The sequence below is a fragment of the Procambarus clarkii genome, chromosome 18 (genome assembly GCF_040958095.1).
Source record: "Procambarus clarkii isolate CNS0578487 chromosome 18, FALCON_Pclarkii_2.0, whole genome shotgun sequence".
NCBI lineage: Eukaryota > Metazoa > Arthropoda > Malacostraca > Decapoda > Cambaridae > Procambarus > Procambarus clarkii.
Window position 1 is genome coordinate 33,959,895 of NC_091167.1, and position 13,100 is coordinate 33,972,994.

Below are 13,100 nucleotides of genomic sequence, written 5' to 3' on the forward strand. Positions count from 1 at the left end.
ACAAGACAGAACAAGAGGGGATGTTAATAGGGTATTAAAAATATCAACACAAGACAGAACAGAAACAATGGGTATTGAATAGAAGTGTTTGTAGAAAGCCTATTGGTCCATATTTCTTGATGCTTCTATATTGGAGCGGAGTCTTGAGGTGGGTACAATATCTTTCAGGACCCTTTCCTCCGTTTTTATGCTCATAAAACGGAGGAAAGGGTCCTGAAAGATATTGTTAATAGAAACGTTATCCCTACAGACAAAAATCAGAGGATACAACTGACGATTTACTATAAAACCAGAAAAACGGCCAGCCTACTCATGAGAAACTCTCCAGACACAAAACAGAACGCTTTAAAAGAGATTAATGTCGTCTATGCCTTCAAATGCCCACTTGGGGACTGTAAGCTCCAAAAAACCCAGTATATAGGCAAGACAACAACATCTCTTTCTAGGCGTTTAACGATGCATAAGCAACAGGGCTCCATTAAGGAACATATAATCTCTTCCCATAACCAAACCATCGCCAGAGAAATCCTAGTAAACAACACAGAAATCATCGATAGATACAGCGATAGCAGGCGGCTTGACGTTTGCGAGGCACTACACATCAAGAAGTCAACACCAGCAATCAACAGCCAATTATTGCACAACTATATTCTACCCACCTCAAGACTCCGCTCCAATATAGAAGCATCAAGAAATATGGACCAATAGGCTTTCTACAAACACTTCTATTCAATACCCATTGTTTCTGTTCTGTCTTGTGTTGATACTTTTAATACCCTATTAATATCCCCTCCTGTTCTGTCTTGTGTTAATGCCACATCACCCTTCCCACCTCACTCAAATGTAGATATAAAATCAGAGATACGTTCTAATCAGTTGTGTATTTGTGAAGTCTTTGAAAATGTAATAAGTTTTACGAAACGCGCCCGTGTCGAGTCAGACTAGAAATAAAAATGAATTTTGGAGAAGTGATTTTTGATTTACCTCCAACAGTGAAGCGTAATGTACGAAAGATTGAGAAAATTCGTGTTAGAATTATTAATCTTACTTTTTCGGTCATATTTAATAATATATATATATATATATATATATATATATATATATATATATATATATATATATATATATATATATATATATATTCCTTCGGCAGAGGTTAGGAGCAGCAGAGTTAACAGGGTAACCACGAAACCTCTGTATATGAGAAGGGAATTTTTTTGTCTTAAGTTTTGATAAATCAATAACAGTTGGGTTGTAGGTTATGCAATTGTGGTCAAGTTCTTTGTCAAGTTACATAAAGACTACGGTTTCCAGTATGAGTTTCTAGGTATGAGTCCATACAATTGTTGTGAACGTTTATAACATAATCATTGTTTTCTTTGTCATCTAAATGTATGGTACAATAATATATTTTTGCACAATAAAAAATATATTATAAATGCTTGTATCATTATTTATGTTACAGATATCCCTCAAATATGCTTAGAAAAACATACAAAGAATATACATGTATTTATTATTCCACATGTTAGCTATACTAGGTGGCCTGCTATTACAAACAAATAGCCTACATCATCTTATATCAGTGTAGCCTATATTAGAAATTGTTACAAATAGTGCTTGCCATTTTTTCCCATGCGCATTGACATAGCAACCGTTTAATTATGCATTCGTTCTCGATTCCCAATAGGGAATCCCAGATTTGAATCCTGGGCGAGACAGAAATTGATGGGCACGTTTCCTTTTCACCTATTGCCTCTGTTCATCTACCGGTAAATAGGTACCCGGGAGATAGGCAACTTTTGTGGGATTGCATCCTGAGGAGGGTCAATAGTTCCAGGCCCTCGATATCAGGCTAACGTATATACACACCCAGCTAGGCTGGCTTTAATATAGCATTATCACAGTGTCCTCTCCCATCAATTTCTAAAAAAATAGATGCAGTAATTTGCTTTAAAATTTTATGCTATGACTATATTTTTAGATAATAATTTAGGCACCTATTAACAGTTTACGAACAGTAAACTTTCTTCGTAAATACAAAACCTCAGCGTAGAGACTGAGCTCCACCCCATCAACCATTTCGTATCGGGGGTTCAGTTCATTCTCCTCGTAGCTGACCAGCTGAAACCCCAAGGAAGCCAGACCTTGTAGGACTTTGACGTAGGAGGCAATAGTGGCTCGTTGAGTCTCTGGCTTCTGCTGACGTAAGTCGTCCAAGTGGATCTGGCAACACCCATTAATTTGTTACAAACTTAATGGCAAGAATAGGATTTGGTACATGACTTAATAATAATTTTATTATATAAAGATAAAAATAATATATGCACTATATGGATTTTATTTAGTTTTATTAACAAAGCACAAAAACTTAAAAAATTATGTAAATTTGTATTATTTTGCCTTAGATGAGAGGAATATTAACGTTTGGCTAAACGCAAAATTAAATCTGTTTGAAAGTCAATAGTCAGCAATATTTAAGGAGATTTGGCTTGAGATAATGTACTGAGAATAATATAACACTAACCAAAATATTAGAGCAGGCTGGGACGTCGACTGAATAAAAATCCTTTACAAATTTGTAAAACAAAATTAAAACCAGCCCAGTTTTGAGCGTATGCGCCCAAACATATTTCTTTACGTTAAGGAACACTTCTGAACATCGAAATTATTAAAATTGATGATAGAGACCTGGAAATAACATGATGTTTATTTAATTTATTACTGAAATCAATCCCGCAAACAAACGGAGAATATACTGACGATGTAGACTAGAATGTAGAATATACTAGACGACGCAGGACTTGGAGCTGATTGTATAGTTCCACTTTAGGTATAAAGTGGAAAATATGACGGAGTTACCACTGCATGTGGTCGAACACGAAAGTCCTGCACAAACTAAAACAAAGATCTGCATCTTACTGTCAGAGCTGCATTGCTCCTCTTACGGTCACTCATCTTGTAGTAGAATGTTCTGACATTTTTATTTCCCACTTTTCCCATACGACACATGACCCTCCATAAAATCCTCCGTGAACCTGATCTCTTTCAAATCGACCATAATTTGTCATTCTTTTATCGTATTGATGTACATAAACAGTCTTTTACAGCCATTCTGGCTAAGTGTTGTTTACAAAAACTTGTTACTGAAGGAGAATGAAGCGTAAGACTCACCTCGAGGGAGAGCTGTGATACGGAGTCGAGAACATTGGTGTTGTCGAGGACATGTTGCAGCACTCCCCACTCCTCGCCTTCGATGTCCAGCTTCATGTAATCCACCTGACGCCCGTCGTGTCCCAGGCTTCTGTGGTGATAATCCCGTGAGGGAAGTTGTGGTACCAGGGGTAGTATTGATGCGGTGGTTGTGGTGGCATTAGTGATGGCGGTGAAGATTGCGGTGGTGTTCAGAGCGTAGCTCTCATCCTTTGACTACACTTAGATACACACACACACACACACACACACACACACACACACACACACACACACACACACACACACACACACACACACACACACACACACACAGGAACCTGTACACCAGTTGATTGACAGTTGAGAGGCGGGACCAAAGAGCCAAAGCTCAACCCCCGCAAGCACAAATAGGTAAGTACACACACACACACACACACACACACACACACACACACACACACACACACACACACACTTGGGACACAGACCTCAGAGACAAGTCTGTACAGGGTATGATGGACTATGTTACCCAAAAGTGTCAGGAGGCAGTAAACAGGTTCATCCCGGCCCAAAGGGAAAAATCCGAGAAGCAACAGAAGAATCCATGGTATAATAGGGCATGTATGGAAGCGAAGAAACTGAACAAAAAGGCGTGGAGGAACTTCCGGAATAACAGAACACCAGAAAGCAGAGAGAGATACCAGAGAACCAGGAATGAGTACGTCAGGGTGAGAAGAGAAGCAGAGAAAAATTTTGAAAATGATATAGCAAACAAAGCCAAGACCGAACCAAAGCTACTCCACAGTCACATCAGAAGGAAAACAACAGTGAAAGAACAGGTATTGAAACTTAGAACAGGCGAGGACAGGTATACAGAGAATGACAGAGAGGTGTGTGAGGAACTCAACAAGAGGTTCCAGGAGGTCTTCACAATAGAACAGGGTGAGGTCACTGTGTTAGGAGAAAGGGAGGTAAACCAGGCGGCCTTGGAGGAGTTCGAAATTACGAGAGAGGAGGTCAAGAGACACCTGCTGGATCTGGATGTTAGAAAGGCTGTTGGTCCAGATGGGATCTCACCATGGGTACTGAAAGAGTGTGCAGAGGCACTTTGCCTGCCACTCTCCATAGTGTATAGTAAGTCACTAGAGACGGGAGACCTACCAGAAATATGGAAGACGGCGAATGTGGTCCCAATATACAAAAAGGGCGACAGACAAGAGGCACTGAACTACAGGCCAGTGTCCTTGACTTGTATACCATGCAAGGTGATGGAGAAGATCGTGAGAAAAAACCTGGTAACACATCTGGAGAGAAGGGACTTCGTGACAAATCGCCAACATGGATTCAGGGAGGGTAAATCTTGCCTTACAGGCTTGATAGAATTCTACGATCAGGTGACACAGATTAAGCAAGAAAGAGAGGGCTGGGCGGACTGCATTTTCTTGGATTGTCGGAAAGCCTTTGACACAGTACCGCATAAAAGGCTGGTACATAAGCTGGAGAGACAGGCAGGTGTAGCTGGTAAGGTGCTCCAGTGGATAAGGGAGTATCTAAGCAATAGGAAGCAGAGAGTTACGGTGAGGGGTGAGACCTCCGATTGGCGTGAAGTCACCAGTGGAGTCCCACAGGGCTCTGTACTCGGTCCTATCTTGTTTCTGATATATGTAAATGATCTCCCGGAGGGTATCGATTCATTTCTCTCAATGTTTGCGGACGATGCTAAAATTATGAGAAGGATTAAAACAGAAGAGGACTGTTTGAGGCTTCAAGTAGACCTAGACAAGCTGAAGGAATGGTCGAACAAATGGTTGTTAGAGTTTAACCCAACCAAATGTAATGTAATGAAGATAGGTGTAGGGAGCAGGAGGCCAGATACAAGGTATCATCTGGGAGAGGAAATTCTTCAGGAGTCAGAGAAGGAAAAAGACTTGGGGGTTGATATCACGCCAGACCTGTCTCCTGCAGCACATATCAAGCGGATAACATCAGCGGCATATGCCAGGCTGGCCAACATACGAACGGCATTCAGAAACTTGTGTAAAGAATCATTCAGAACTTTGTATACCACATATGTCAGGCCAATCCTGGAGTATGCAGCCCCAGCATGGAGTCCATATCTAGTCAAGGATAAGACTAAACTGGAAAAGGTTCAAAGGTTTGCCACCAGACTAGTACCCGAGCTGAGAGGTATGAGCTACGAGGAGAGACTACGGGAATTAAACCTCACTTCGCTGGAAGACAGAAGAGTTAGGGGGGACATGATCACCACATTTAAGATTCTGAAGGGGATTGATAGGGTAGAAAAAGACAGTCTATTTAACACAAGGGGCACACGTACTTGGGGACACTGGTGGAAACTGAGTGCCCAAATGAGCCACAGAGATATTAGAAAGAACTTTTTTAGTGTCAGAGTGGTTGACAAATGGAATGCATTAGGAAGTGATGTGGTGGAGGCTGACTCCATACACAGTTTCAAGTGTAGATATGACAAGAGCCCGATAGGCTCAGGAATCTGTACACCTGTTGATTGACGGTTGAGAGGCGGGACCAAAGAGCCAGAGCTCAACCCCCGCAAACACAACTAGGTGAGTACAACTAGGTGAGTACACACACACACAGGAACCTGTACACCAGTTGATTGACAGTTGAGAGGCGGGACCAAAGAGCCAAAGCTCAACCCCCGCAAGCACAAATAGGTAAGTACACACACACACACACACACACACACACACACACACACACACACACACACACACACACACACACACACACACACACACACGATGCTCATATCAAGAGGATAACAGCAGCAGCATATGCCAGGTTGGCTAACATAAGAACGGCCTTTAGAAACTTGTGTAAGGAATCTTTCAGAACATTATATACCACATATGTCAGACCAATCCTGGAGTATGCGGCACCAGCATGGAGTCCATATCTAGTCAAGCATAAGACTAAAATGGAAAAGGTTCAAAGGTTTGCCACCAGACTAGTACCAGAGCTGAGAGATATGAGCTACGAGGAGAGACTACGGGAATTAAACCTCACTTCGTTGGAAGACAGAAGAGTTAGGGGGGACATGATCACCACATTCAAGATCCTCAAGGGAATTGACAGGGTTGATAAAGACAGGCTGTTTAACACAAGGGGCACACGCACTAGGGGACACAGGTGGAAACTGAGTGCCCAAATGAGCCACAGAGATATTAGAAAGAACTTTTTTAGTATCAGAGTGGTTGACAAATGGAATGCATTAGGAAGTGATGTGGTGGAGGCTGACTCCATACACAGTTTCAAGTGTAGATATGATAGAGCCCAATAGGTTCAGGAACCTGTACACCTGTTGATTGACAGTTGAGAGGCGGGACCAAAGAGCCAGAGCTCAACCCCCGCAAGCACAACTAGGTGAGTACACACACAGGCCTAAAGGGCCTGGTAGCCTGGTGGATAGCGCGCAGGACTCGTAATTCTGTGGCGAGGGTTCGATTCCCGCACCAGGCACAAACTAATGGGCAAAGTTTCTTTCACCCTGAATGCCCCTGTTACCTAAATAGGTACCTGGGAGTTAGTCAGCTGTCACGGGCTGCTTCCTGGTGTGTGTGTGTGTGTGTGCGTGTGTGTGTGTGTGTGTGTGTGTGTGTGTGTGTGTGTGTGTGTGTGTGTGTGTGTGTGTGTGTGTGTGTGTGTGTGTGTGGTGTGGAAAAAAAAAGTAGTTAGTAAACAGTTGAGAGGCGGGCCGAAAGAGCAAAGCTCAACCCCCGCAAACACAAATAGGTGAATACACACACACACACACACACACACACACACACACACACACACACACACACACACACACACACACACACACACGCACTATCACTAGGAACGCATCTTAACTCACAATTATGGGGGACTACAACCATGGCAAGATAAACTGAGAAAACTAAGAAACTCCTAGTGGCAAAGACATGTAGAGAGCTAAACTGGTGGAGGCAGCAACTATAAAAAATATAGTTTTAAACACTAGAGGGTACATGTCCAAAAACCTTTTAACTCTTGTTAGCTCATAAGTCTTACTCTATTTTTTTTCTAGAATATGAACCATTGAAATCGTTTAACAACCAAGTCCAGAATTACTGCTGGGTAAATAGAGTGTAAGCAATGAAGGAACAGTCTAGTCGTCACTCCTTGCTCTGGTGCTCGAACTCGGAACATTATCACTTGCTAGCAAAGCGAGTGAGGGAGCTAACCACTACACCAGAAGTCTAATGTTTTAAGCAAACATGTCAGTGGAGCTACGAGAGTTAGGGAACATGATAAGCAAGCCAAACTAGACATATTTGTTGGACATATTGAATTTTTGAGGTCCTAATTGTTAATGAAAAATCCCTATGTGCTGAGATTTTATTGTCTATAGTGGAAATATGTGTGAGTCATTAAAGGTGAGGATAAGGTGATCAGGTTGATGCAGTTGCAAAACAAAACAAAAATATGTTCAGTATTTGTTCTGTTCCTTAATCATTTAATCAATGAACGAGGAGCCAAAAATACAATACAGAAAAGGAAAACCAGAGGATGGAGGATTATTAAGCACTACTAAATGAGGCAATAGACCTGGCAAGAAATCATGCTTCTATGTTGTTGTATTCAGCTGAGGAATGCGTGAGTTTACCTCTGTATGTCGGACATAGTTTGATAGCGAACAGCGGGCTCACAGCGGCGACCATTGGCGGTGTTCTCGCAGAACCTGAGGTAAACACTGGCATATTGTTTCATTTATTTATATGTAAATGTAAGAAGGTACAATGGGTAATGAATGTAAATATTTTAGTGATGGCACATTCTTGTAATGTCACTAACACGCATGGCGTTTCGTCTAATTCTTGAAGCTTATACATAATTTACAGTGAATTTTAAATTACAATGTAAACAGTCAAAACTATTGACTTGGGTATAAAACAACTAAAGCAACATTTATGAGGCCAACTTCGATGAGTCCTCCTTCCAAGGCCCTAAACACCTTTAGGAATAGATGTTTTTATATCAGCGCAAGATGACTTGCCAGCGCTGCTCGCTTAGGAGGCCGTTTAGGAAAGACTCACCTAAAGCACTCTAATGCTAATTGGTGCAAATCCCAGTGTCTGGTCCTTGGCTATAACATCTATATCATCTATATCAACCAGAAAACACTCTTAGATCAAAACTCTCTTTAGTTACCCATCGCGAAGGCGTACGTTACGAGAAGACATACTAGACGTAGTCAGGGGCAAGACTCACCTAAAGTAGCCACTTCTGACACCGATCCTCGATTTGTGGAAAAAGGCTGAGGGACCGAGCCGGAAATCGTAGATTTCATGGTGGTCGTCGTGGTCGAAGGCGTGAACCTCGCACCCAAAGTCCTATAGAGACAGGAAGAACGTGGGAGAGCAGGGACCAAGATGGAAGTGTATATGGGAGGAAATGTATATGTTTACCTCTCAGAATGTTTGGTAATATGTTTATTTGTGATGTGTGTATATGTATATATTAACACGTTGTACTGAATGGGGTGAGAATAGCTTGAGCTACCTCATCCCTTTGTGTGTATTTTACCTCAATAAACTTATTTCAATTTCAATTTCAATTTCAAGATGGAAGTGGGAGAGCAAGGACCAGGAGGCAAGTGCGAGTGGAAAGAGGTGCAGAAGAGAATAGGATGAATGAGAATGAACAAGGAAATGGATTCGACAGGAATTTACATATTTTTTGTATTTTAAAGTTAGATGATACCAGATATGATTAATTTTCGCTTGCTTGAGGAACCGGCAAAATATTTCCATATTTAGATGATCAAAAAATTATTTCACACAAAATTTGCATGTGCTTAAATACAGTCATTTGTTCCGTTGTGGAACATGGGCGTCACCTGCATGTGTTCGTCGAAGGTGAAGTCGTTGCCAACCCCAAAGGAGTAAATGAGGCAGTGGAGTGGGCGGAGTTTAACATCAGCATCCAGACACACGAGCTGGCAACAGTTGTTCGCATGATAAAGCACTTTAGGTAACTTGTAAAATGATTACCATAACAATATTAAGTAATCCTATAAAAAATGTAGTTTTTGGATAGTAAATAGTGTTGAGGCATGTCCATTAGGTATCTTTAATCTGGTATTAACTTTAATCATCGACATTAACATATATGGTGAGAGATTCAACATATCAAACATTGTCTCTACTGGCTGTCACTCACGTGTCATATGCGTCGCTGACCCCCATCAGTAAACACATTATAACGAGAGTCCAACGCTACTGAAAGCAGCAACATCTTACAATATTAATTCTCGTAAGTCAACTCACATCAGGAGCGGTTAAGGGTCACTGGACTAACAACACTGCAAACAAGATATGGCAGGACTAATCTCAACAAGACTTAAGATACTGAACAAGTTGGAAAATATTAATCCAGAACCCTTCTTGAAAATGTCAAGTGTAACACGTAGAAGGGACAACAGATTCAAGTTCAACAAGCCACAGTGTTGGACAGAAAACAAGAGATGTGTTTTCACCCATAGGGCCTAAAACCATGGAGCCACCTACACGCCGAAGTCGTAAATACCAAAACATCACTTCAGTTTAAAATCCAGATAGACAAAATTCTCAGGAACAATGGGTGGGACTTTTGATAAGCCGCCTCTTTCTTGCCCCTGTCGAGGCCACTAGAGTGATAGTGGTCATCAAGTAAATCAAGGTAAAATACTAATGTTAGACTAAATAAGTGACTAACTTATTAGTCACTTATTTAGTTAGTCACTAATAAGTGACTAACTAAACAACGACTACACACACGTTGAGTTAGCTGCACTACAACTACTAACAGACTAACAAACGCAGAAGTAAATATACGTGGCTTTATTAAAGTCATCCCTTCATTCATTTGAAAATCCCACTTTCAAAACAGACCGTAAGACTCATAACATCAACGCTAACCTAATTGATACAGAGTAAAGGATTTTAGATTGTCCTTTATAAGGATTCCGACTCACAAAGGTATTATCGATCATGATGGCAAGACGAAGCAACAAAGCTGTATGCGACAGACATGAAATAGAACAAGTCCTAGGCATCCCAGTTTTTAATGTTAAAACTCCACAACTCCGACAGCCATCACAAATGCTGAAGTGAGTCTCGTGGTCTAGTGTTGAATGGCCTTGGATCACACTGGTGATCCAAGGCCGTTGGATCTGGGAACGACTCGGGTACAATCCCTAGTCGGAACAGAACCGATTTGGAAGCGTTTCATTCGCCTGATGCCTCTATTCACCCAGCAGCAAAAATAGATACCCGAGAGAACAAATCCACAAGGGCCGTGATGAGGGTTCGAACCTACGCACGGGATGTTCCCAGATGCGCCTTAGTCGCATATATCACGTTATTGTGATTTCTGTATGTATAGATACCCGAGAGTTAGGTGTTGTGAGCTGTATCTTGGGGATGGTCAGTAGTTGGCCTAGTAGTTAGATACATCCATTCACACTACTATCGGACACATAACATATGCACACAAACATACTCGCCCCGTCTCAACATTGGGGTGAGTGACCGGGAACCGATCTTTAAACGTTTAATTTGGGCAGGACGGAAGAGCGACGGTCTCGCTTCATGCAGGTCGACGTTCAATCCCTGACCGTCCAAGTGGATAGGCACCATTCTTTTCCCCTCCGTTCCATCTCAAATCCTTATCCTGACCCCTTCCAAGTGCTATTTAGTCGTAATGGCTTGGCGCTTTCATCTGACTATTCCCTTCCTTCTCGCCCAGCAGCAACTGGGAAGGGAAAGATCTCTGGAGTCAGAACAACTAACAGGAGTGAGAAGACGTCTAATTCTGTATCCACTTGTGTAAATACTAAAAGGAGCAGAAAGAAATGTTAATGAGAAAGTCCACCTGACTATTTTGATAGTTCACCCAAAGTTTGTTAGTACAAGCACATAGAATAAACTTAAATCCCATGGGATTTTATGTTCATTAGAACATATAGCTGACTTAGTAACCCCCCCCCCCACCTCATATAGACTTGGGTGACTGTGTGCTGTGTAGACTATTTGAGATCGCTAATAACGTTACGGGCTATTCATGCCCATGCCTACCTCTAGGGTGGCTTAATCTTTATCAATCAATCGCTAATAACGATTAAAACGTGAAGAATGTTTACAATTAACATTCATGGAGCCTAATGAGAAAAATCTTATGTTATCTTATGCTTGTTTAGAAAAATCTTATGCGTCTTTAAGCATTTATAAACTAACAAAAATTATCTCTTTCTTTACAGTACAAATTTCTTATGAAGCATTTGATAAATGTAATAAAGGCTACTATAGATATTAACATGAGGAGCATTAATTAAGATAATAGTTAATGTGTCAGCAGTGCGTTCCCGTTACTTACATAAGCCTGAAGTTGTAGTTAACATTTTAATAAATTATTAATTTGGGCTATTAATATAAAACACCGAAGACGAATACAGAAAAAGGAGTGTTTATTCAAGCGCTTGACCATGAAAGATAACCAGTTACCAGTGATCTTGTAGCAAAAGAAATAATACGCACCCATGATATCATCCGCACACCGGAATGGGGATCGAAAAAAAAGCAAAAATTTTTAAAAAAATTTACCTTAGCAAAAATTACCTTAGATCCGTCGTAGGCACCGACGCAGGAACGTCCACCCACCCTCACCAGCCTCCCGCAGGTGGTGGTGGGCTGTGTTAAGAGCCGCTGCAGGCGGCGAACCCAACTCTTGCTAGCTTTCTGAAGGCCATCGTCAGGCCCCTTGAAGCGTCCAAGAGAACTCTGGGGTTTCTCGAAGTCGCGTCCCTGAGCCCCGCCGACGCTAGCTAAACGACGACCATTGTAGTACGCATTGTCTATTGTTTTGTTGTTCATAGATATTTCAAAGTGGAATGAGGTTGTGCCAGTGTGAGGTAGCGAAGCTGCTTGAGTTGCGTAGGTCCTTGCACTCATCCCCAGCACCGATTTCAGAAGCAAACAGCACGTCACCAACAACTTAGTACAATTTATGTCGCCCGAAATTTCTTTCATTTTTTTCAACTCGATTCTTTCAGTAAATATTAATGTGTTATTGCGATTTTATTTCTGTACAGTTTTAATTTAACTCTTATTTCATATTTCATTAAATAGAATGTTGCTTATAAACATTCTTCATACATGATGCTCCACACACACACACACATACTTCGTGATTACATATTTACGATTATATACAACGTTGCCTTCAGGTCTTTTCAATCCACAAAGTCGCCAACAAAAAATGGATTTACGCAAATAATAATTGTGTTCTGTATTTATATACGACTGGCCTGAGTTTTACAACGTTGCAGGAAACGACTGGCCTGAGCTTTACAACGGTGCAGAATACGACTGGCCTGAGTTTTACAACGGTGCATGATACGACCGGCCTGAGCTTTACAATGGTGCGGGAACAATCATAATAGTCCAGCTGAGATCCTCACCTCTCAACCCTCTGATGACACGTCATCACTTGCTGAAGCAGGAAAACCAGACGTTATATCCCGTTACTTTTGTTTTGCAATGATTTCCTTAAAATTTTCATTAGGTATGTACGAGTGTGTGTATATATATATATATATATACAGGTATATATATATATATATATATATATATATATATATATATATATATATATATATATATATATATATATATATATATATATATATATATATATATATACACAGTAGGTTATATATAAACCCCAGAGTAGGTAATGATGATAGAGTTACAAGATACAACTTCTGCAGTTACCTTGGTTCCCAAGCCAATATGCAACTGGAAACTACACACCCCAGAAGGATTCAAACCCAGACAGCATGGAACACTATGCACCTTGGCGTATCTGGTACCTTAACC

The 13,100-nt window shown here is 41.1% G+C and overlaps 1 protein-coding gene across 1 annotated transcript; it reads right to left on the reverse strand.

The window, feature by feature from the left end:
- Positions 1 to 1,078: 1,078 nt before the first annotated feature.
- On the reverse strand, positions 1,079 to 12,787 carry LOC123754410 (uncharacterized). The gene is made up of 6 exons (XM_045736794.2): positions 11,841 to 12,787; positions 9,083 to 9,181; positions 8,455 to 8,576; positions 7,850 to 7,924; positions 3,175 to 3,304; positions 1,079 to 2,226 (listed from the first exon to the last, which is right to left on the reverse strand). The coding sequence occupies exons 1-6, from the start codon at positions 12,249 to 12,251 to the stop codon at positions 1,993 to 1,995; spliced, it is 1,071 nt and encodes a 356-aa protein (XP_045592750.1). The 5' UTR covers positions 12,252 to 12,787; the 3' UTR covers positions 1,079 to 1,992.
- Positions 12,788 to 13,100: the final 313 nt, after the last annotated feature.